Source organism: Cygnus atratus, chromosome 6 (genome assembly GCF_013377495.2).
Source record: "Cygnus atratus isolate AKBS03 ecotype Queensland, Australia chromosome 6, CAtr_DNAZoo_HiC_assembly, whole genome shotgun sequence".
NCBI lineage: Eukaryota > Metazoa > Chordata > Aves > Anseriformes > Anatidae > Cygnus > Cygnus atratus.
Genome location: NC_066367.1, coordinates 3670001 through 3696231, shown reverse-complemented (window position 1 = coordinate 3696231; position 26231 = coordinate 3670001). Strand labels below are relative to the sequence as shown.

Genomic DNA, 26231 nt, shown 5'->3' with positions numbered 1-26231 from the left:
GAGTAAAACGTATCACTATCATAAGTGTGTTTTTATTCAACAGTTTCTAAGTGTTCAAATAAGCTGGGTGTTTTGTTTTCATGCATTAATTATGTCAAGTAGACAAGGGATAGGAAAATGTTGCAGCGGATGAAAAGCTAAGGCAGTTCTGCACAGAACGCACATTGAAAGTATTGTGGTGTAGCAGCCTGGTTTTGTTTAGAGCAACTGGAGTAATTTCATGTGAGTTGTATGCCCCGGGCAGCTGAAAAACTTCTGCTGCCAGTGTGAACTTATCTTTCTGCCATACTGCAAAGCCAGTGAGATTGCCACCCATGTCTCATCAGCTCAGGCTAGCAGGAATGCGGTTTCTCTAACTGCAGTTGATCACATCCTTTGCTTAGGATCAGGATGGGGGATGTGAGTCTTGAGAGGATTTCCAGACAAGCAGGAAGGCAGAACAAGTGCCCTGGCTGCAGCTGCTCTGCCAGCCAGCCCGTGGCCAGGAGGATGGAGGGATGCACCAGCAAGCTGCCTGCACTGCTGAGATGCCCTGGCACTCTGCTCTGCCTCAGGAGTCTGCTTAGGCAGAGGCACTGCCACCTGAGGCATGCACACTCAGTTCACAGAACCTTTAAGATACTGTGGTAACTTAAAAAAACTTGGGTTTAGCCCAGCATTTATAATGTTTTTCTTCTTTCTTCTGTTTAGGCTTATTATGCCCGTGATGCTCTGGCTAAGAATTTATACAGTCGGCTCTTTTCTTGGCTTGTTACCAGAATCAATGAGAGCATTAAGGTATTGCTGTTTTGTGCCTGTAAGAAAATCAATAGAATAGAATTAAATTAAACTGGATGGTAAAACTGCGTTTGCCAATTTCATTTTTCCTGGTTGTATGATGTTAAGGTACAGGCGAATAACTGTATCACAGCTCAAAAAATTGCTGTCTGCTCTGTTGTAAGCTCATGAAAACATTCACATTAAGTTATTTTGAGAAGCCTCACTTAACGTCTTAGTTTACACAACCTGACGGCCTACTTAAGAAATACATTAGTTTTCTTGACTGTCCAGTATGAAAAGTACAGATGAATAACCCATTATTGTTATTAATATTTTTTAAAGGCACAAACTAAAGTGAGAAAGAAGGTAATGGGTGTGCTGGACATCTATGGCTTTGAAATTTTTGAGGTAAGACCTTTATAATAGTAAACGTCTAATGTGAGAGATGTTATTAAACCTAATAGAGTAGTTTATGAATATGTAATCAGAATACATGTAATTTGAATCAAGTGTGTCACACAGGACAGTACTGGAGTACTGTGTCCAGTTCTGGGCTCCCCGGTACAAAAAAGACAGGGATCTCCTGGAAAGAGTCCAGCGGAGGGCCACAAAGATGGTACGGGGCCTGGAGCATCTTCCCTATGAAGAAAGGCTGAGAGACCTGGGTCTGTTCAGCCTGGAGAAGAGAAGACTGAGAGGGGATCTCATCAATGTGTATAAATACCTGAGGTGTGGGAGACAGAGGGATTGGGCCAACCTCTTTTCAGTGGTTTGTGGGGATGGGACAAGGGGTAATGGCCACAAGATAGAGCATAGGAAGTTCTGCACCAACATGCAAAAGAACTTCTTCACGGTGAGGGTGACGGAGCACTGGGACAGGCTGCCCTGGGAGGTTGTGGAGTCTCCTTCTCTGGAGATATTCAGGGCCCGTCTGGACCTGGGCAGCCTGCTCTAAGGAGCCTGCTTTGGCAGGGGGGTTGGACCCAATGATCTTTCGAGGTCCCTTCCAACCCCTTCAATTCTGTGATTCTGTGTGTCATACTGACAAAAAAATAATAGAAAAGTAAGCCAGAGAAAGAACGTCTTGGTGTGTATGGCAACTGAAACAAAAATTCTGGAAAGACAAACTTGTGTTTTTACACCGTAGGTAAATAAATATTGATGACAATAAACTAAATGCTTGTTGTTGTGACATACATTCTGAGCGTAAGAGAAACCCAGGCGTTTTGTGGGTGTCTTTGAACAAGTTTTGTTTCCTTTAAAAATCAAACCAGAAACTATACATTTTTTCCTGTCAAAATCAAACAAGGAATTATATTCCATTTAATTTTGCTTCACTTAGATAAATATTCTGTACTGGTTACTAGCTGATGATCTGTGGCTCACTGCTGTTTGTTTATGATAGTATTTTTAGACTGGAGATACTCTAAAACAAAAACAATAAATGAGGAATTTTTAATTGGGTTAAAGAGCATCAGGGAGAGGGGGTCTTCATAAATCTTACTCTGACAGTTTATTTTAAGAGATTTATAGATCTTGGTTGGAAATATTAGAATACTATTTAAACTAGAAACTCAACTGGGGAGAAACATGAGTAGAAAACATTCAAACCTTACCCACTTCCCTACATCATTCTTGAAAATCCAGGGATGTTTGGACTGTAGAAGATGGGAACAATCTAGAGAAGAGTAATTACATGTGGGAGGGTGGTGTAAGCTTTATTTCAGAAGCATAACATCAAAGTATGTGCAAATCAAAATACCTCTGCAAAGAGGAAAAACAAAGCTGATACTTGCTTCAAGGGTTTACTCAGCTAGGTTTATATTGTTTGTATTAAACATAAGAGAGTATTTATGAAAATACATTGCAAGCAGTCATGTGGCTGAATTCAGGTTTCAGCACTAGATCTCTGGTGCTGGTCCTTGGTGTGTACCCTTAGCAAGCCGGGCAGTGCAATGATAGTACTGACATCTTGGGGCAGCACCCTTGTTTTCATTAGCTTTCTGTTCTGTTTGATTTAAGGGTAAGTCTGTAGGGGGAGGTGGAAACTGGAAGCTTGCAGAAGTGTGTGAGCCAACTGTGTAATGGTGTTTGTGGGATGGTGTTGCAGAAACAGGCTAAATAAAGCTTGTTTCTCCCATGTCATTTTGTTTTTTGTAGGAGTTCAACATCTGAGAAGGTTATAAATAAGTAGCTGAGTACAGGTGATGTAGTTTTGCAAAAGAAAAAGAGAAAAACAAGGCTTTTCTCCCTTACCTTGCAAACTGAATTACAAGGCAGCTTTTCCAATTCAGACAAAAAACTTTAGAATAATATGGGCAGTTGTTTTTCAGTTCTTTAAATGATGAGCACTGGTTCTACTGGAAGAGATGGGAAAGGCAATTCATAAATACATTCATGCAAGATGGGACCGTTCCTCTCACGCGCTAAGGTCTGGCGAGGGCCCCAACCAAGCATCTTGGTTCAGCATCACTGAAATAAGTGGAATTATTTCTGAACGTCCAACATGGAATTCAGACAGCATGTGAGAAACACATGTGGCTGGTATCATACCAAATTTTAATTTGAAGATGTTTGAATAAGCAACTTGATTAATTTAGGTTTCTGGGTTTACTACAGAGTACAGCTACCAGTATTGGGACTGTGTGGCAGTACTGTAATTCAAAGGGTGTCGATAGGAAAAGAATCCCTCAGAAAATCCTGCATCAGGTGTATTTCCCATTTAGCCATTGCTGTGTTTCTAGACAGGTTAATTTTATAATCAGAAACTGCTGATTTATTCTCAAAGGCAAAGAATCTCTTGATGAATCAAAGGAAAGATACTCTTTTCAAAGAAAAAGAAAATTCATTTTCTATGCAGCTCTTGTTGGAATAAAAGATGATGTAATGTCATAATCCTTAAATGGAGTAAAATAAGTCTGCAGAGACAAAGCGTGGTTGTTCTTGTGGTCACTTGAATGAATGTATATATAGTAACATCAATTGATAGGATGCCAGCCAAATACTTTTATGTTGAGTCTTAAAACAAATGATCAAGCCTCACAAAAATTATTAAAGATTTTGAGAAAACAAAGTGTCTCAACAGTTGTTGTTGAGAACTCAAGTAACTGATTCACAGAAAATATATGGTGGTAAAATTAATAATATTAAACCAATCAATAAATGAATGAAATTTCAATGATGGTCAATAAAGGAAACTTGAGGAAAAGTCAATAATGTCTTAAGATTTTTAGCATTAAAAATATAGTAAAATTTGGAGCGTTTTGCTGTGTAGTGCCTTTGTAAATATGATTGCTAAACCTTCAAATATTAGCTGAAGTGTAGCTGATGGCAGTGACTATTATCCATCTAATGAAAAATCACTTACAACCACTAACTAAAAATGTGCAATTCCCTTTTGAACCTAATTCTTAAGTCATATTTTCATTGTTATGTTTGTTCTTACAGGTTAGAATTAACACGATCACAAAGAATTTTTTTTTTGCTAAAATAAATTTGAAAGACTTCATCTGTAAACTTGTTAAAAGTCTAAGTTTTAAGTTTGTAAACTGTCTGATATGCTGAAAATAAAAAGACCCGCTTTAAACATGTTTCTACTCAGGAAGCAGTTAGATCTATCATTAAATGACCTTAAAGATCATCTAATTCCCAATCTGTTTTTGTCTAGTTATGATCATGGATGGAGACAGAACACGCAAAAAAAAAATCATAGCAGGGGTAGCAGGAGTTTTTCATATATATGCTAAATATTTACATCTGAAGATTAACACCATTGCAATAAGTGGCAAGATACCTGCTTACTGATTTTTTTAACTTTTATTTTTTTGCCTTTTATGTTACACTTGCCCATCAGGTTCACTATAAGAGTAAACTAATGATATTCTAGCTAGCTGTTTTGCTCTGAGGTTCTCACTTAAAAGTTATTGGAATACATTAAAGAGTAATCTGCTTCCACTGCAAAAACTGGATTTTTTTAATAAGTCCCAGCCAGGCCTTATTCCTGTTGCAGATGATTCCTTAAATCATCCTACAATTCCTACTATAAGAAGAATAAAAAACAAAACAAAACAAAACAAAACAAAAAAAAAAAACACAAAACAAAGGATTTACCATTCTGAAAAATCCTACACTTGACCTTTTGATGATGATTTATTATAAACAAATTAAAGTTTATGTAAATGAGATTTCTTTCAGCTGGTTTTGAAAGATGACTCTTCTTACCGGCTGCTGGTTTTTTTCTGAGATTTTCTGTAATTTAAGGTGAAGTTTACTTACAAAGTAACTGGAAAGTTCTTGAAGCTTAGCAAAGGGAGATAATGAATGGTGTGATGGTAATACTGCCTTATACTCTTTGTATTTGGTTTCTATTGGTGTTTTTATCAAGCACAAAAAGCGTTTTTCAGACAAACCCCAAAGCTATCCAAGAACACAGATTTAAGGACTGGGCTGTCCAAAAATTCAGATTAGGCAACTTAAATCTATTGATAATCCTCAGCCTCTGTGGGTTTGGCAGATCTCGACAGAAAGCTGAGCTAACCAGCCCACAAAATAGGTGCTGTGAAGCTGTGTTTAGTTTTGATTTCTGCCATGCCATTTGTGGTAAGATGTATTTTGGGACCGAGAGTTTTGCAAGCTGAATGCTGAAATTTTGGGCATCTCTGTGCAAATTGTGTGTGGGCAAGGATTAGGGACTAGGATTAAATGCAAAAAGGCAGGCTGCAGAACCAGGTCGGTTGTGTAACGCTGTTGGAGCTCAGGCAGTGGGTTGAAGCCTGACCCTATCTGAATTTATCTGAATGTTGGAGCAGCCAAACGTGCTGCTGGGCTGCAGTCTGGGCTGCAGTTTGAGGTGGGGCAGGGATTACGGTTAGTGGAAATCCAGAGCTGGCTGGGCTGCTGGCCGCCATACTCTGTGTGGTGTTTTGGGGCAGACATGGTTTCCACATCTCTGCAAAATGGTGGGGTTGTGAGAAGGAAGTGCAGGACGAGGGCTGCAGGTGGCTGGGGCCTGGCAGCCCTCAGCAGAGGCAGGCAGGAGACTCCTGCTGGGTTCCCATCTTTAACTTTAAGCTCAGGTACTGACCTGTGCGTTTCCTGCGTAGATGAAGGTGAGGGTATGGAAAATTGAGTGTCATGGAGCAAGTGTGAATATTTCATCCTGCCTGGCTTTTAGAGATAAAAACGTCTGTGCTACTTGGCTTAAAGGCTTTACTCTGAATTTTCAGGAGCTGCTGTGTAGCAGGCCCATGAGACGAAGTTCATGATTTGGAGCACAGCTTTTGAAAGCTGGGGCTGCCAAACAAGGCCTGTTCTTTAGACTTGCCAGAGAAGGCAGTTTGAGAGCACAAAAACTCTGCTGGGTCCCCTGGCACAGCACCTTGTGCCTGGTTTTTAGCTGGGCGAGAAGTGGGGCCGTGCCAGGGATGGACCTGCCAAAGTAGAGGCCAAAGAAGGCCTGAGGCCTTCTGCCGGCCCTCGGAGATGTGCTGAGGGTTGCTCTGAGGTGTTAGGTGCGCCTCATCTCGCTTCTTGGGTGGTAAACTTCTTGGATAACATGGTTGAGGGGTACTGGTGGATTCCCACGTGGTGTGTTCCAGGCTGTCAGATACTCAGGCTCTGCCTCCCCTGTGCAGTGTCAGGGCTGGTGTGGGCAGCAGCCCTGGACCCAGGTGAGCAGGGCCCCCAGCCAGGTTTCTCGGTGTTCCCACTTGCTTTGTCTTTGCCAGCGTTCCCGTGTCACTGTCCACATGTGCCTGCCTCTGGCTGGGAGAAGTGCTGTCTGCTGCATGGAAGGGCTTTAAACATCTCCACAAATTCCCTGGCTGAATTGATAGTTCAGGAGAAGTTCCTGGGACAGCATCTGTTCAGCTCGTTTTGATCCAAGCTCACAAGAGCATCCACCGTATTATGCATAAAAATCAGCAGTAAATAAAAATGCCTCCAACAAAAAAGAACCAAACAAGCTGCCCAGCGGTAAAACCATGTCCTTTTCTCAGTCTGTGATGCACTATGATAGCACTTCTGTTTATTTCAGGCACAGTTAGCTTCTTGCTTGTGTACAGAAGCCCCTTGTGGTGATGGAAAGAAGCTTGGTCATGTTGCATGTACAGCTGTATCTGAGCTGTCGTCTGGACATTGATAAAGTGCAATGTCTTCATTGAGGAAATTCCATTAGAAATACAAAGAATGCCATTTCATTATATTAACATATTCACAGTTCTGATAATTATCTCTTGTTTAGAGAAAGGCAACCGAGTAAGGAGAGTGTAAACACTGAAAAGACATTTCTGAGATGTTTGAGGCATGATAAAACTGAGGAGGTATTTCCACTTTTACCATAAACCTGCATAACAGCTTGGCCCAGTCACTTTGCCTGCTTCTCTCCCGTTCATTAAATGAAGGAAATGGCAGTTGCAGACCATGCTGAGCTCTGAGAGATTGCTGCTGGCTCCCAGATTTCTTTTCCCTAAGGATGATTTTACTGGAGAAACGTCAAATACCTAGAAAGAAGACTTAATAGAGAAAAAAACATATGGAGCAAATGGGCTTATCAGGATCTTCTGTTATCTTCAACTTTTTAGGCTCTGGGGCCCCTTTCTCCATGTCTCGACTTCAGGTCTAACTCAGCCGTGGTTATCTGTTGTCCTGGCAGCTGCCTTAATCTCCAAAACCTAATTTGTTCTAGTCACTATACCTTGCAGCAGATTTCCTTTTAGAAATTGTTCGACCCTCTTCTGATGCCTAGCAGCTCATCATATGCTGGCAAGCAGTGGTGCCAAAATGCACGTACCCAGCCCTCTGCTCAATCTGATCGCACAGGACAAAGCCCAGGCTAGTGTGAAAGAGGAGAACTGAGTTTTTAATCTGGAATTGATCAACTACGTCTGCTGGCAAGTGTTGTGAGAGCGGGGAGCTCTGCGGAGTGACCCTTGGTTGGATTCCTAGGTGCTAGGGAGACTTCCGAATGGATCTGCAGCAATCATTTCCCCTTAGGTGCTAGCATTCAGAAGCAGAGGTTCATCTCAGGAAGTTAATCACCATTTGATTAATCACATTATAATTTAGGTATTTAGAGAGGCTTATTTTGCAAAAGGCAAGTTTATGAAGTAAATCCAATTGGCAGTCTGCTTTCAGCAGAGGAAATTGTAGAAATGCTGGAGCAAATATACACAAATGCTCTCCTTGAGACCGTGGAAATAACACTCGGTCCTAGAGCAGCTATCATGTCTTAGCAGAGGAATGGGTAAGATGATGTAGCAGGTTCTTGCTGATTTGTGAGTCTTGTTTCAGAACTATCATTTATCAGGTTGAGATTGCTGAATTGATTTTGTCTGGGTGTCCCTGCGGATCACACATGCACTGTATGCACTGGGTTCACCATGGTCACTTGCCCTTTTAACTCCAAATTTGCTCAGACCCCCATGTCCAGAGGACACAGGTGAGAGCACGTATACCAGTGTCAATTGCATCAGGACAGACCGATGGTGACTGTGCTAGGCAAATACAGAAACCAGATTGAGGTTTGGACATCTTTGTTACTTGCTGCCATCAGGTACATTGAAACAGTATGATGACATTTACATGGAGTTTTTATAGTTAAATGATACCTTTCTCCAGTTCTTTGGCTACAGAGGTATTTATACAAAAGCGCAAAGTTTATTCTGGTTCACATAAGGTATTTTTTGAGTAAGTTTGATTAATCAGCTGTTCATATATGTAAGCAGAAAAACAGGACTGGGATGAAATAGTGCTGTCCCAGTGGCTGTTGCTGCCATGGGCACTGCAGCATTCTGCCATACCATTAGCAATGGCATCCTTCTGCCCTGCAGAGGAAAGCTCCATACTTTTTTCATGACTTGTCATTCATTTGTTGGTTGCCTAACGAAGAAATGGCAATATTAAGGCTCAGAAACATGCATTTGCAACTATGTGTGAATGCTTTGGACTACAGAGAGTGGTCAGGATTATGTGGTCCCCCAATGTGGCCTGTTATTGTTGCAGTTGGAGGCAGAAGAGAGGCGAGTGGACAACAGTAACCCAACAGGTCACATCTCATGTCCTCTTCATGTGACAAATGCAGTGATTTTATCTTAAACGTCTTTTTTGTATCCATTAACACTACAGTATCCTAGAAAGGGAGTCTGAGTTGTTCATAAGCACTTGTCCCCAGACAGTCACAGTAACTCCTCAGTAAGGGATAAATATTCATAACAGATCTTCATTAACTTTGTGAAAGTTTAGGGGAAAAAAAAAAAAAAGTCCAGTGGGTCCCATGTAGCCCATTGCTTTCTAAGATACAAAAGCGAGGTTTTTTTTTTTTTTTTCATTTTCTTTATATGTACTGTTGTACATCCTTTTGTGGTTATACATAAAAATCTCTATCCCCAGACATCACAGTAGGATGTAAATGAAATTTGCTGGCTCATTTCACCACTCATCTCAGCGAAGTGAACTTGTTTGCCTATTTTCATCATTACCTTTGCCGTCTGGCTTTTTTATAGGGAGCCTCAGTAGTAGTGTAGAGACTGGATGGAACCACTTGGGCTCACCTGCCCATGGTAGAAGGAGGTCAGGGACTTTGATGCCAGTGGCTACGTTGGCTGAAAGTTAGTTTCTGCGGCTTCACATGTTAGACCAGAAATTTCAGTCTCTGTATTTGTTTTTCTCCCCAGTATTGATCAAAAAGTTCTTTGTAATGGCATTGGTTCTGTTGATTCCATCTCATAACTTGAGATATTTGAGTTTTGTTTTAAATGGTGCTTTTCATTTAAATACTTCTCATGTATTTTTTTGTTGTATGTGTTCAGATAAGATATTTGAAGAGGTGCGTGCTGGACACCTTTTGTCAGTGTGGACATAGACTGAGCAGTGTGTAGATTTTTGAATTGGCTCTCAACAAGAATTGGTAGGGTGAAGGATTAAGAAGGAAGAGGAAATACTGAGAAACATAGTGAATATGTGTGATACTGATGACATAGCTGAGGCTATAGATTTGGGTGAACTAAAATATGCTTCATTTGCGGAAAATGCTGAAGTGGAAAGGACACAAGAAAATGGAACACGTAAATCTAATGCAAGAGGTGACCCTTAGCATCAGCATATTGACACATTTATGCCTGAAGCTAGTAAGAGGCGCTTAGCCCTATTATTATTGACAAAAATAGTTTCATATTTTTTCTTTGTTGTTGATGTTTTACTGGTACAACAATGCATAAGGTCAGGAACGTCCATACATGTTTTTTCATATGCTTCCATGATTTGCATGACTGGAATCTTCCAAAGAAGAAATTAGGTAAAATATTAAGGAACAAAAATATTTTCTGTAGGCTTTAAAGCCACCTGTCTGTAATTCATGTAATACCAGTGGTTCCAAACTTGAACTTTTATCTTTCCAAGGGTGACTCTTACACCTCAGTGAGTACAACATTATGATCTGCTTGTTTATATAAGCATTATATTTCTGCATGGAGCAGAATTTTTTTTGGAGATCAAAAACTTGCTGTTTGCCAAGCAGTCAGTCACCCTGATGCCCAGTAGTTTGAAGGCTGATAAAGAATAAAACTGTATGTCCAAGACACCATTATTTGTGAAGTGAAAAGCATGGTGAAGCAGGCTTTGATTTTTGTCAGTGCATTTTTCTAGTTGTCTAAATTTATTGTTGCACCCAATAAAAGATGGATAGGATAAGCCGAGGGTGGTTGCCTGATCTGTATCTATAAATTTAATGTGACTTCAAGCCTACTTAAGGTGACATTCTGTTTGCCAGCACCTTTAATTTAATTTGAGAGACTGAGCTTTTTTTTTTTCTTCCCCAAAGGTTATATTTTGTATTCCATAGTGGCTTCAAAGGGATAGTTGAAACACTGCTATAAAAATGCAGTGATTGAAGTGATGCTTACAACATTCAAGTAGCAGAATTATGGCCTGGAAGAAGAAACGGGCACTCTTTGTTGTTTGAGAAGTGCTAGCCTAATTTTTTTTTTCTTTCCTAAATTTTTCTAAGAATATTTAAATTTACTAATATTTCCAAATATGGTGTCTGACTGTGCTGCTTCTGTGCTTAGCAAAGCCCCTTCTGTCACTTAGTGAAGACGCTCAGCACAAGGAGCACATACAGTCTCCGGCTGCTGGGTCCTCCCAGCCCATTTCTCCCAGATGGGTTTGTGGTGTACTGTCAGTGGTATTAATCACTCCCCATTGTCTTCTAAAAAACTAATGCCAGACATCCTTTAGATCCCATCCTAGCTCTGTCACATTAATTTCAAGGAGACATCATTAAAATATCGTGTGCATGGGTCTCTGGTTTGTGAAGCCCTGGCATAATTAAAAGTTATAGCTTTCCAATAAGAGTGAATAAATTCACAGAATCTTTGTTTCTTTATTCAGTTTTACCCAGAAAGAAGCACTGCAATCAGTTTTTCACATAGTGTTTCTTAAAACCTGTGAAAGGAAATGCCTCTTTCCAAAGAACATTTGACGTACTGAATGTCTACTGATTTGTTCAGAGTTAAGTGTTTAGAGAATTTAATTAATTTGAAACATATTCCCTCACTTTGTGCTGTAATCAACTGCTAGCTTTTTGCTCTGTATTGGACATAAATGCCAAAATCACTGCTGAACTTCAATGCCTCTTTCCCGGAATGGCAATTTTCAGTGGCTTGGCAATATCAAGTACAATTTTCTAGCTTAAAATAAGTGATTTCCAAAGAGCGCTGTGGATTTTGGTTTTCTTTTCTTTGTCAAAACATAAATATCACAGGTACGTAGCAAATCAGGAAAGCATCTAGCAGTTACTTTAATGTACTGTTAATGACCTTTTAGTTAGATGGTTTATCTGGATTTGCAGTCAGTTTTCTATCCTCTTTTGAGGGCTGTGTGTAATGTGTAAGACATGAGTCCTGCTGTCCTTGCAGCCTGAATAACATGGGCTTTTGGAGGAACAATCTTGCTGCGTTGGTGGCATGTACCTGGCAGGAGGATGGGAAGCGTGTTTGACCCTTCTTCTTGCCAAGGTGATGTCAGTTGGGATCCTTTCACTTCCCACTAAGTATATCTGAAGTGAAGGCTTTATTTGCATGTGTCAAATAAGCTTTTACTCATTCTCCACGTGCTCTCTCCTACCCCCCCACCCCTTCATTTTACTGAGATTTATCTCCCAAAGGTTATGTATGTGTTTTTTAGAGACAAAACATATGTGCTGATTTAGAGGTGCAGCTATGCAAGAGTGCTGTTCTGTGTTACACAGCGATATGATTCAATCCCTTAGCTTATTCAGTAATCTTCGGACTGTACCTAAACACACACTCATCTACACATGTATAATATATATCATCTATGCACTAGTTGACATTTTCAGTGGAATATAAATGTGATAAAAAAGACTGTTCTTCTTGGTACACCAAATAAATGCTAATAGATATTTTTGTTCTGTGTTTCTATGGAAGTGGTATAAGTACTGACTGCAGTTTATGTAATTTCTTTTTGCAACAGAATGCAGTAAGTATGACTTGTTTGCAGTGCTGGTTTTGATGCATGCCAAATTTTAACTTTCTCATCTAGAGCTGTGCGAGTTTTGCAGTCTCTGATTGATAATTGCAATTGGTGTGCGGGGCAGAATTTGATGCGGCTGAGAAAGTTTGGTGATCAGCTATGATTTTGCTCTCCCTAAAACTAAATTGATCAAAGTAATCTGTGCTGCCTCAATATTTTCTAATCTGCTTGTGTGTTCTTAATCATAGTGACCAGATCCTTAATTTAAGCACTTAAATGATTGCAGTTGCCTATAGTAATAAAAAAATAAATAAAAATCTATTATCATAACTTGAGATTCACAGGTTATTGTAGAGCACACTTACTTCTTAGTGGAAGAAGGTACAGTGGTTTATTATGCAAATATTCAGCCTTCCTAAATAAGCAATGTGCTCTTGAGGAATAGAAAAAAAAAAGAAAGAAAGTTGGGGTGAGTAGAGGAACCACAAAGCCCAGAAGAGAAGACCAGCAGTAGATATCCCAAATTACTCTGGATTGCAGTTATTTCTGCAGACATATGTATACAATTTTTACAGTATTAATGGCTCTTAAAAGCACTGGTTAGGAAAAAAAAAAAAAAAGAAGCTGCTGATGTTCCCTTTTTCTTTGAAAGTGGCCTTCAGAATGGGCGTCTGGCCTCCAAACTGCACTAATTTAACATCATTATGATGAGATGAAGTGGCGAACTGCAGCTTTTATCCTGCAATCCCGACCCTGGTGGTGTTAGGAGTAAAGCTTCAGTTGCACCTGTGTGCGTGAGGGCCTTACCTGGGGTACTTTGGGGCTTGCTGTGGTCATCATTTCCAGTCCCTATGAGTCCCTCTGGGAACATCCATGGTGATGTCTCTCCAAGCCAGTTTTGTGTGAATTAGCCTTTCCAAAGGGTTTTTGGCTGACCAAGTTCTGATTCCCATCCTTTTGGGGGGCAGTGACACAAGCAGGGAGGAGGTGGGTTGACCTCTGGAGGCAATCGTCTCTTAACCCAGCGCCAGCCGCATCCAGAACAGCGGCGTGGGCCCCGGTCTGCAGTGAGACGGGGTGCCTTATTTGCTGCTGACCAGTCCTGGCTGGAAAAGAGCTCGCGCTCTCCTAATTCTGTTTACCAGAACCTGCAGGACCACGTGTTATGTATGGGGACAGATGAGTGCAGGGAAAACTGTACATTCCCTGACACCACAGGTGTCCGTATGACTTGTCCCAAGGAATTGGTACAGAGGCATCACAAATATAAACCAACAGTTTCTGGTCTCTTCAGTGGAGAAAACCTCAGGGAAGGATTAGGTCTAAATTTTCCAAACTAATCTCACTCTGAATAAAATATTACCCAAACCATCACGTCACAAAACTAGGAGGAGTAGTTAATAAAGCAGCTCGCTGGCTTGCAGCTGCTGCAGTAACCTACTCCAGCTCAACTCCAGTGTGTTTCCACAACAGCCAAATGCAAATGTTTTATCTGACAGGACAACAGCTTTGAGCAATTCATTATCAACTACTGTAATGAGAAGCTGCAGCAGATCTTCATTGAACTTACCCTCAAAGAAGAGCAGGAGGAGTACATCCGAGAGGTAATGCTTAAATCTCTCTCTTTATCCTCTCCTTTTCCCATCATCCCTGTACAGCTGCATCAGCATGTGTGCTTGAACCTCTTCAAGGAACAGTCGCCTTTTGAACTCCTGCACATCCGTGTGGGACTGCAGGACTGTTCACATTAAGCAAAAATGTTAGCTTGGGTTTTGTTTCATTCGATGAGTTCTCCAAGTACAACAGACCCAACTTACATACATTAGCATCAGTGACTGACAGTTCTGAGCCAAGGGCTAATTAATTTACTAGGTTACCAATATTGCTTGCTGGTGTTAGTGCCACTACCCTGCAGCATGCGTTTGGGGTGGCACAGTAACATTTGGGATAAACCCGCAGCTAAGTCTATTTCAAAAAATTGGGTGGGTGAAACAACACCATGCGAGATCAAAGGAGCTACAAGTAGACTTTGGTTCTTGTTTTCTTTTGATTGACTATTGAATTGAGCTGTGAGAGCTTTAAGGGTAAGTTATAAACTGCACTGTGGAGCCCAAACTCCGGTGTTTGACGTTGTTATGTGAGTGAACATCAAGCCGAAGTTTTAATACATTTTAGCAGCTTTCCCTGGGATACACACAGCTCAGACGAATGCCACTTCACAGATGTAGAAACTGGCATGCACTATCCATGCTCAAATTGGATGAAACCATTCTGCTGTGCAAACATTTTTGAAAATAGAGTCAAGTTCCTGCCGTATAATCCCGAGGATATAATATGAAGCTTTGACATGCCTTTTTTTTTTCTTTTTGTGTATAATGGGGAAACTCATGAAACGTAATTACTGCAATTTGCTTCTTGAGTGATATTTTGAACACTCTGAAAAAAATAAACTGTATGATGTCACGACAGAATGCAAATTCAGAATGAATTTTTTTTCTTTTCCAGTCCTTTACCCTACTTATACTACCTCCATATGCACTAGCATCTCATCCTGGAAATGTTATTGCTGATATTTGAAAAAAATCAGAATATCTGAACGACAGACTGGATTTTTCAGATGTCATCTAAATTTAGCCTTTTTTTCTTCCACCCATTAAAAAAAGGAAACAAAACCAAACAAAACAAAACAAAAAAAGGACCCTTAGAGCTTAGAAATTTTGATCTCAGATGCTTGCACTGAAATGGGCTTCTTCCCTTCTAATCAGTGTGAGCGTGCAGAGAGCTGCGCTGACCCGGGCTGGGCAGGAGGTGGCTGGCCCGGCTCCAGAGGAGTGCATGGGAAGCTGACACTGATGGGGGAAAGGAATGGAGAGTGGGTTTGGCAGCCGCTCAAGGGCAGTCGTTCTGCGCAGATAATGTTAGCAGGAGATGATTGCATTTTTTTTTTCTTAATAAATAAGATGTTGGTAAGCATATAGAACTAAATGCAAAAATAGTTAACCGGAATATAATTTAAATTGCCTGGAGGGAAAAGCTCCATCAGTTGTTTTCCTGTTCAAACTTGTTTTTTTTTTCCTGTAGGGAATTGAGTGGACTCATATTGAGTATTTCAACAACGCTATAATTTGTGACCTAATAGAAAATGTAAGTTATATTAACAATCTCCATGAATAATTTATAATGCACGTATTGAATTTAACTATAAAATCTGTACACATCCTCAGTATACTTTGCTTTTATAAAAACAACCCCATTTGTATTAATCATCTATTTTTGAATGGTAAACATTTGTTTTATTAACAGTTTTTTCATAATATTATGTTTTTCTGCATTAGAAATGGTAAGCAGTGCCTACGCAAGAAAAAAGAAAACTGAAATGTTTATATTTAGTGGTGTTTTCATTAAAAGATATCACATGTAATATTATAAGTAATGTTTTTTTTCCCTATGGAAACCAGAAAATTCAGTGATTTGTTACTGAGTGCTTTAACTACAACAAATACTTGTATCTAATAAGAGCAGTTCCTATGGACGTAACAAGGCAAATTCCTTAACAATCAGAAAATAAAAGTTTGTAACTATTAATATAAAACGTATGCTGGTTTTACTCATAAACTGGCTACTTTCATTTAAGTTGGCATTTCTATGGTCTGAGTAAATGACATGAAATTCCCAAGTAAAAGGAAGTCAGAAGATTCCAGTCCCTGAAGCAGTCTTTTAAAAATGGAGATATAAAAATCTGTTGGGATTGGGGCTGAGGAAAAGAGAACTGGCCATACCTTGAGATGGTTTGGGGGACATTTTTTTGGGTTGCGGAAGTCCCACAGAAAAGAGCAATCTCACTTTTATGTTTATGTACACATGATGAAAGCAGACACTAAAACTCCTGTCTTGAAACTGCAGAACCAAACTGGAATTCTGGCCATGCTAGACGAGGAGTGCCTGAGGCCGGGAACTGTTACTGATGACACCTTTTTAGAAAAGCTGAACCAAGTCTGTGCCACTCACCAGCATTTTGAGAGCAGGATGAGCAAGTGCTCCCGGTTCCTCAATGACACCTCCTTGCCTCACAGCTGCTTCAGGATTCAGCATTATGCTGGCAAGGTACCTACTGATGCTGGGAGTATGTGTTGTTTGGAGTGTGGTGGTCCTGTGTGTAGTGTGGGTTTGGGACAACGAGGAGGCTCTTCATCCATCAAATGATGTTACAGTAATGGAGGAGAACTGCCTGAGTAAGTAGTCGATGTGAAAATCCAAACCTGCCTTAATCTTTTCACTTTTGAACCTAAGATACTGATTTTTGGCTGGAAGATTTTCAGAGATCATGCTGTTGTAGCCAAAACCAAAGGCAGGGCTCCCTTCAGCACAGGGGCTTGGTGTCCCAGGTGCTTCAGTGGTAGAAAGTTTGTGCTGCTAGGTCTCTGAAAACAAAAATATTGTTTAGAAAGACAAAAACTCACACGCATCTGAAGGCAAGATATTTTGGGGAGCATGTTCTTTGTCATTGAACTAGGTGAAGTCCTTGATTATGGTGATGAGAAATAGTTAGGGTGATAAGAAAGTGGAATTTTTGTATGTTTGAAGGAACTGAGCTTGTTTTGAAAGTCTGTGTGTTGAAGCATGGAAGAGAAAATTACACAGAGGGCTTGCAAATGTATTTTGCTTTTTACAACATAAGCAGTATGAATAAATACAAGACTGATAGGTTTTGATGTATAGTTCAGCATAACTTAATGAAAAGCAAAACCATTGTAAAAATGGAGACAGATTATTTATGTTTTTGAAGCAAAGTTGGGGTTGAAACTACACCATTTGTTTCAGTCTGCTGAACTATTAATTTCACAGAGTAAAGAGTATTTGGAAAGCATTTAATTTGCCTAGTTCTGTTTAATTCTTTACTAGATTTTAATGTTTTCTCAGTCTTAAATTTTTGTGTGGCTTGATAACCTGTCCTTTCAAAGTAGTGCTGGAAACACAATACTTTCAGCCTCTGAGGCAGCTGTTCACTAACTTTACGTTATGTATTTGCTAAGGAGATTTTGTAATTGCCTGTCAAGGATTAACGCTTAGATATTTTTTGGTTGTCATAATTCAAGGTAAATTTTAAATACCCTCATGCTTTGCGAAAAAATGCAGACAGACTGTGGCTTTGCAGCCAGTGAGGGTCTTCAGTTGTTACTGACATTCACTTGCACAACAGAGCAGTCAGTAAATTCCAACTATTTCAGGATTGTTTTTCCATCCTCAGCTGAGAACATTTTGATCTGGTCACTGGACAACAAAAGTTTGACTCTTCTGTTGTGAAATCTAAGCAAGTTCATATCAACAGTATTGTCACTAGTGGCATTTGTCATACCTGTCAGAAACTAGAAGGGTGTACACTAAAGAAAAATGTCACCAAAGTTCATAGTCACTTACTGCTGTGTAAAATGTAGCCATGTCAGTATTAGTTTGATATTCTGCATACATAGTACGCATCTACGCAGAACTAGCTGTGAAATCATGAAACTGAAGAATTTGTATTATCAGCCAGGTAACTTGTCATAATTAATCAAACTGAATTTAAAAAGCCAGTAGTGCTCTGAGATCTACATGACGTTTCTCTGGATGCCTTCTGGGTCTCCAGCTGCGTTTATGGTTGTCATTGGACTGTTTTCCTGGTAAGATTCCTGTTAAGTAACAGTCCCCTAAGGACTGCATGGATAACTACTTGATACTGAGCTCTCAACAGTTTCACAGGTGATGTTTCATATCTTGTTTAGTTAGGCAGATAAAGTAAGCCTTAGCACTTTGAAGAAGGACATTTTTACTGTTGTGATTTAAAACAGAGGGAGAAAATGTTTTATCAACCAAAAAAAGATTTTTTGGGGGTATTTGCAAGCAGTGGTGTATCAGTTATTATGGAAGACCTTTTTTTTTTTTTTTTTCCCCATTTTAGATACTAGAATTGATCAGCACAAGGAATTTTTAGTAGTGTGAGAAAACACATCTTTCTCAGGAAGGGTGTTCACAGAAAAATATCAGAATTTTATATTTAAAAAAAAAAACAAAAAACCTTTCCAGATGTCAAATTTATAATGAAAGCCAAACCATCTTTCATTTGTTTTGAATGCTGAGAAAGAAGAGGAAATCAGAGTCTTGGCGCAACTTAGAACTAACCTATGTTATGTAGTCCAAAACATTCTCTGATGAGACTTTTCCGTATTGTTCAGGTTATGTATCAGGTGGAAGGATTCGTTGACAAAAATAACGATCTTCTGTACCGTGACCTCTCCCAGGCCATGTGGAAGGCCAGTCACTCTCTTATCAAAGCGTTGTTCCCCGAAGGTAACCCCGCCAAGATCAATCTAAAGAGACCACCGACGGCAGGGTCACAGTTCAAGGCATCGGTAGCTACCTTGATGAAGAATCTTCAGACAAAAAATCCAAACTACATTAGGTAAATTACTCCATGGTGAATTTATATTAGGCTAAGTTAAATAATATCTTGATATCCGAGGATAAGTCAATTGAAATATAAGGTTTAAATTTACAATAATAGCTGTTGACTTGCAGTGCTGCAACCAAGCATCCTTGTTCGTTTCCCTTTGCAGGTGCATCAAACCCAATGACAAGAAGGCTGCCCACATTTTCAATGATGCCCTGGTGTGCCACCAGATCCGCTACCTCGGTCTTCTGGAGAATGTCCGGGTCAGGAGGGCAGGTTATGCATTCAGGCAGGCATATGAGCCGTGCCTGGAAAGGTACAAAATGCTCTGTAAGCAGACTTGGCCCCACTGGAGAGGGCCAGCCAGGTAGGAAATCCTCTTATTCCCATCTCTCCCATTTCAATGAATAACATGATTATCTTCCATACATTATGATTTTTTTTCCTTTTTTTTTTTCTTATTTAATGAAAATTTAAATAAGGTAATTTAAAGATAATTTGACAAGTAGGCCAATGTAGTTCAAGTGTTTTACTCGCATTTCATTCTCTTGCCATTGTTCTGGACTTTGGATGAGTTTTTTCATTGGGAAAAGGGTTGGTTCTACAAAACCTACTCTTTTCACCGGTCTAAAAATTACAGTTCCTTGGCAAAGGAGATGGTTTTAGTGATGAACTAATCTAATAATGGAAAAGATTTTTGCATGTGAGCAAGGACATCACCTTGTTTTTAAGCGTATGACAGCTTTTACTAATTCGGGTCTCAGAGAGAGATGGAAGTGGAATGAAAATGACTGGAATGATCAGAAGGACACTTATCTTTAATAACCAACTTTCAAAGTATTGGAACACCCATTTCTATGAAGACAGTCATGCAATTTTCCCCTGTCCTTTCAAGAATAATTTCACATAATGATTGCTAAACAATGAGATAATACCTCTTGCAAATCAATTGGACGGACTATATAATTTTAAATTGCGTAATGTTCACATATGCCTTTACAGATAACTTCCTGGGTAGGCAAATGTACTTCTCTTAATTCTTTTTGCATATGGCCATCAATAACATGATTTAAAGTAGATTTATGATTTCTTTCATAGCAGATGACTATCTTTAGCTACAAGTCAAATTTTTAAGTTATCAGGATAGTGCTAGGAGCACAGTATTGATAATAATACAGTTTTAATTACAGTATTATACTGTGTTAAAGTTCTTACAAAGATTTGTCCCTTCTTTTTGTTGGCATTTATAAAGAGCTGTTGGTAGTGTGGAACATTAGCTTGTCAGTGTTTGTTTTACATTTTTATGACAGTGTGAGAGCCCTTTCTTTTTTCTTTTTCTTTTTTTCCCCAACTAAAATCATAGAAGTAAGAGGAAAAAATAGGCCATTGCTGATGCTGTTAAATGAAAATTGCTCCTTTTTCATCAAATTATTCTGAATCTTTACAGTGATTATTCTTGCCTTCAGCTAAACAAACAGTGAGTAAATGAGTTAGGTTTTCAATCTGCTTATGACAAGCACTATTTAAGAATTGAAAATGCGCTTTCATATACTTTCCATAAATTAATCTGTGAATATGTAAACCAAGAAGTTTTAGAGCTGGAGGTCATGTTTGCTAAGCTCATTTACTTGTTATTAGGGCTGGTGTAGAGGTATTGTTTAACAAACTGGAAATCCCTGAAGAAGAATTTTCATTTGGTAGATCAAAGATATTCATCCGCAACCCAAGAACGGTAAGTGAAAAATGTCTTTCCCTGCAAAATCAAGCCATCTTTCATGAGGATAGCCTGCTATGAACTGCATAATTTGCTAGCTTATTATTACAGCTTTTTCTAGATACCAGGCTTTGAGATATTGGTGGGGAATATAGCATTAAAAAATGCTGTTTAATGTTAGACCCATTAAAATTGGTATGAATGAACATTGAACATTGATGAAGACTGAGGAAGAATCAATACAATGCTACAATAACTGTGAGCCTGAGTTTAATGTAACTTTCATGCACTGACTTGTGGCAGTATATCTTCCATAAACCTTGTTGATGTATCTGACCATTGCCCTCGAGGTAAATAAACCAAAAGGTGTCTGAAGGTGGGGGGACTTGAATGAAGGAGAGATTTCTCTTATAATAACTGTACTTAGTTTTTTTGTGTGTTTTCTCCCCTGCTGTTTTTCTTCCAACATCAAACAAAAACCTAAAAAAAAAAATACACACAGCTCTTCAAACTAGAAGATTTGAGAAAGCAGCGATTGGAGGACCTGGCTACTCTCATCGAGAAAATTTACAGAGGTTGGAAGTGTCGCACACGCTTCTTGTTAATGAAAAAAAGCCAGATTGTGATTGCTGCCTGGTACAGGAGATATGCAGTAAGATATTGTCATTTCTAGCTCAGTGGTGGGGAGAAGAGGAGCATATCATTTTATTATTTAATATGGGTTTTCACATTCTTCCTCAATTTATATGGAGAAGGGTTGAAAGAATTCAATTTTATATTAGTATTTAAATACTAAAAAATGTCCATAGAAGAAAATTGCGAAGTGTTTACTTTGTGCCTTTGCTTAAATAATTAAAAAGCTCCCTAGAGTCCTTTAGCTCTGGGAGAGCAGGATTTTGTGGCCCAGCTGGGGAGAGCCTTTTCCATTAAGCTGAACCAAATGCTGTGTACTTACAGTGCTCTCAAAACATATGGTTAATGTGTAAAAACGTTTGGTAATATTACATGTGCAGTTCTGTGGAATTCAGTCATTCCTAAAGCTTTTTGTATTTTTGCCTTATTTGGAACCTTTGCATTTGAGGCTCAAGAATGCTGCCTGGGAGGATCCCAAGGATTCATTTTAATTATAGCTCTTAAGAATCATAGTTCAGTAGTTTTTATTGATGCAGTTCTCAAAGTTTCAGACCTCTTTGTAGGTTGGGTCTTCTGTGCCATTATGAGCTGAGCAGTACTGTTACATGACTCTTACGTGTCTTCAGTTACTGAATAACATGGGCTTACATGACACACAAGATTTACTGTTTTCAGGTTTTAAATTCTCAAGTGTCTCAGGTGCATTTCCTGAGACAACTTTGTGTACATATCAGAAAGCCTGATAAAATATCGTGTGAAATGGAGAGAGAGCATCTTTTTAAACTGGAAGTTGCAGAGCTGACAATCACTCATTTTCAGTTGATGAGCACTTCCATTTATCATCTTGAAAGCCTTTAGCATTTGGTTCAGTTATCTTGGATAATGAGAGCAAAGTATGGGTGATTAGGATAAAGCATGGTTATTTATATCTGAGAAGAAATGCTTTTACACTGTAAAATTCCTCTCTCTGAACTTCTGTGACTGAATGCACAGCAGTATCAGAGCTGGATTGCATGGTGCCTCTATGTCTACTTTATGATCTCATGATCGTAATGAATTGAAAATGGAATTGCCACAACTCTGTTGACACATCTTTTAATATAACAAAATGAAAACAAATACATGACCAAGTTCACATCACAGTTGATTTCTTAGCTGTAGACCCTTACTGAGTCTTGAGTCCTTCTGCCTCACTCACAGAGATGTTCACTGTAATTGAGCAGGCTGAGTGTGAAGCCCAGAAGCATTATTGCAAAGTTTGCCAACTGTTATGCATTTAGTATGATACTAACCACTAGCGTACCGGAGAACTGAGCTTTTTAGATATAAAATGCTTGGCTGTGCTGAAAACTTATTTTTCAAACCGGTGTACTGGGATAATATTCCAACATGTTATTCAGAAATTCATGGTGTATTTGTTTTTGTTTTTTCTGTTCCTAAGTTATCATCAGTATTTGGTGTTATAAAATGACTGCAGGTAATAGGACCAGCACAAATCTCGTGAAAAGGCGATGAAAAGCATAGCCAAGAAACTTGAGCATTTGTGACAGTTTGCATGCTACCCTGTTGGTGGGAAAGACAGATAAAGCTGTTGCTGTTAGCATTTAATCTGTGTAACACTTGTGCTGCTGACCATGAACTGTTTCTGTAAACAGCGAGCGGCATTGTCCCTGTAGCATTGTTGGATGGGCTTTGTTTCCTCTTGAGTTGAACACGCATTTTGTGCTCTGATCTGCTTGTTCAAAAACTGTTCGTGTTTTACATTTATGGCTTCTACCCGTAATTATATTTTCAGGTGTTAGTAAAGAATGTTTTGTTATACAATATTCTGCAGTCGCAATATTGTAAGCATCATATATTTATTTCCAATACAGCAACAAAAGAAGTATCAGAAGATAAAGAGTTCAGCTATTATAGTACAATCTTACATCAGAGGGTGGAAGGTGAGTTCCCTCTTGCTACAGCTCTGCCATGGTGAGTTAAGGAGTAGGTAAGAAAACATATTTCAAGTGCACCAAGCCTCCTGCCTTTCATGACTTCCTGGTATGAGTTTGGGTCAGTGAAAGCAGGCCTAAAATAAACAGTTTAGATCACCTGGGCAGTATGTTACTTGGGGTAAGTCTTTAGTTCTCTTCTGTGTGCTAAGTAGAGGGGCGAAAGTGTGCTATACTCACTGTGAGCAAGTGCCTTGACATTGCTTACTTGTTCTCTGCTTCAATTTGCAACAACTTTGCTTCTTCTCTGAGAGGTTTGTTCGGAGAATGGAGAATCCTGTGGCCATAGTAGAGACTTAAGGAGTGATGCTGTAATAAGAGGTAAAAGCGAGGGTAAGAGCCACATGAAACAGCCACAGTGCTTAAAGCAAGCACTGTTGTGCAGCCTCAGTAAAAAAATGCCCCTGGGCTCCTGTTTTCTTGTTAACCTTTCTCTACCCCACTAGCTGTGACTTTCTCCTCTATTTAGGGAAGAGAGAACTGTGTTTAACTCTGGAGTCAGTTCCCTTCCTATTGGTCAGGGAAAGGACTGCAGTTACTACCTGGGTGTCAACAGCCCTCTTCTGCCCAGCAGACTTTAAACTCTGTCAGCAATAAACTAGCATAATTTGGTTTTATTATTTGTCTTGAGTTTTAACTTTGTTGTCTTTTTTTTTTTTAATGAATTAAAAATATTCTGGCTGTCTAACTGTTGATGTTCTGTCTTTTTCTGTGGGTGTTATTCAAAGAAAACTGGGTAAAAGCATCATCTCAAGTTATTATTTTTTTTTATGTTCTCTCAAGGGAGAACATATTTTTTTGTGGTACCAGTGCTGTGGATAAAAGCCTGGTCTGACAGCAGCCTTAAGCGTGACCTAAAACCTTGCAATTTACCTGTGTTTTATTGCTTATTGCAGACTAAAGGGATAAGGCATACACTGTGCAGAAGAAAAGTCTCATTGCCATTATATAGATAGTTAGAGATCTTCGGTTATGTCGAATATGTTATTTTCAATTGTTTACAGGCTCGGAAACTTCTTCGGGAGCTTAAGCATCAGAAGCGTTGTAATGAGGCTGCCACAATAATTGCCGCTTACTGGCATGGTACCCAGGTAAGAAAGTGGTAACAAATCCTGCACTTGATTGTCTCTGCATAGAATGAAGAAGGTCCTTGAGCGTAAAGCTAGCTGGGAATATCTTCAATGGCTTAAACTGCTGATTTTTTGTTTCTCTTTGCTGCTAACATGTTTTAGCTGGTGCAATCTGGGAAGCTGGGACACGCTTTAATATTTGCTGTTTGTAGTGACTGGTTTCTTTTTCTTTCTTCCACTGTTGGGAACTTGCAGTAACCTTTTCTTCCCTAAGCTTTTCTATATCCCATTTTCAAACACATCACAGGCACGAAGGGAACTGAGACGGCTGAAGGAGGAGGCTAGAAATAAACATTCTATTGCTGTTATTTGGGCTTACTGGCTTGGATATAAGGTACTTCATGCACATGTCACATGCCTCCCTTCATTACCCAACAATATCAACAATTAATCAGTAGTAAATAGCGAGAATTAATGACTAATACAATTGACTTAAAAATAATAGAGCATGATCATTGATTGCCTCCATCTCCATTCATGCCACACTTAATAAATCTGCCAGCATTTTGTATGTCAGTTTTTCATAGAGTAGGAAATCCCTTGCATGGCAGCCAAGTAGTGGTTTGCACTAACAAGCCATTAGACTAGATTAAAAATTACTAGACTCCAGTATTCTCAAATGAGGAAATGCATTTAACTACATGTAAATATGCAAAGCATGGTTTGTGGTGGGGAGAGAAGGTTGTGGTTTGTTGGTGCTTCCCTCCCCCTCCCCCCAAGTGCTTTCAGTGACACTGTCCTAGAGATCTAATTGAGATTTTCATCAGGCTGTATATTCTGTACCCTGAGCAGTCTTCGTTTACAAGTTCAAACCAATGCTATTCATTTCACTACATTGTAGTTTTAATTGGTTTAATTGATTCTCTGGTTGTGATTTAAACCAGTAAGAAAATTTTAGTAACTACAATGAAAGCGTGGCTTTACGACCTGAGGAGAAAATGATGTTAGTTTGCAGTTCTAAACTCACAGCCCTAGAAAAATCCCAGGAATTTCAGCATCAGCTGTTTGTTTTCAGAAGCAAAGTCCCACTGAAAGATTCTTGCTAATCCCCGGCCTGCATTTGTGGGTTTTGTGAACATTTGAAATGCTGTTCACTGGAGGTCAAAATTTTATTGGTTTCAATTAATAAATTCTTACCTTAGTTGAAAATAATATTCTGTAACTTCATGAAGTTTAAACCATCTTCCAGTTATTATTTAGGTCGGGGAATCTTGTCCGAACACCTTGCAAACATGAAGAAATGTGCTCAGATCACATCTGAAGTATAATGCTGAGTTTGAACTTCGCTATTTTTATATAAAGCTATTAGATATGTAATGAAATGGCAGCCCTGGGAATCAAACAAACATATAGAATTTCCCTCACTCTAGAGAGCCTGTTCATTTAGCTTGATTATTTAGGTAGCTGTGAAAGTTGACAGAGACACTGTTTCCTCTACGTTTGTTTAAATGCAACACATCGATTTGACACTTTTCACCAATAAAATTGGCCAGTGCTGCAGAACAGATATTTACTTTCCTGAGTTTAAGATGTTCTTTAGAATTAAAAAGGACAAGACCAGAAATTAACGCAATAGTGTTAATTGTGTTAGAGCTCATAATTTAAATATTTAGAAGATTTGGATAATTTTTAACAGGTTGTCGTAGTTAGTTTTATCTATTGTCTCACTGGAATTTCATGAAAAATAGACTCCTTACTCCTTAAATGTAAACACAATTGTAATAATCTAAATTGAATTAAGATTAGACAACATACAGTATCTAATAAAAGATAAACCTGCTATCGGTTTGATATTTTATATTTTCCCAAGGGAATATTTAAAACAAAAGTTTCTCTAAGTTACCTTAGAGATCACTTGCTTTTAAAGAAAAGCCAGAGACCTCAAGTATTCGTTTCCCTTCCTTTTCACAAGGCAGACAAATACTTAACTTTGCAGAATGCTTGTTTTTCCAATGCAGTATGGGAGGAGCTTTAGTTCCATTCAAATGAGCAAAAAACATGCTCTTCATTCCACTTGATTTTTATAATCAAATAACAGAGTAACAACTGTACAGGTATCTTGTAAATTGTGAGATTCTGTTCAG

At 39.1% G+C, this 26231-nt stretch overlaps 1 protein-coding gene across 9 annotated transcripts in view; it reads left to right on the top strand.

Moving 5' to 3' along the window:
• Nucleotides 1-26231, top strand: part of MYO1B (myosin IB) — a 130222-nt gene that overhangs the window by 86351 nt on the left and 17640 nt on the right. For 7 of the 9 annotated variants that reach the window (XM_035572352.2, XM_035572392.2, XM_035572396.2 and 4 more), the window contains 11 exons: nt 691-777; nt 1102-1167; nt 13749-13853; nt 15331-15393; nt 16153-16353; nt 18462-18688; nt 18843-19043; nt 20315-20408; nt 20893-21042; nt 22898-22966; nt 24022-24108. In XM_035572352.2, the coding sequence (XP_035428245.1) occupies nt 691-777; nt 1102-1167; nt 13749-13853; nt 15331-15393; nt 16153-16353; nt 18462-18688; nt 18843-19043; nt 20315-20408; nt 20893-21042; nt 22898-22966; nt 24022-24108 (1350 nt within the window). Of the gene's footprint in view, nt 1-690; nt 778-1101; nt 1168-13748; nt 13854-15330; nt 15394-16152; nt 16354-18461; nt 18689-18842; nt 19044-20314; nt 20409-20892; nt 21043-22897; nt 22967-24021; nt 24109-24394; nt 24482-26231 lie in introns of all 9 variants that reach the window. The other 2 variants (XM_035572301.2, XM_035572309.2) reach the window with 1 other exon arrangement.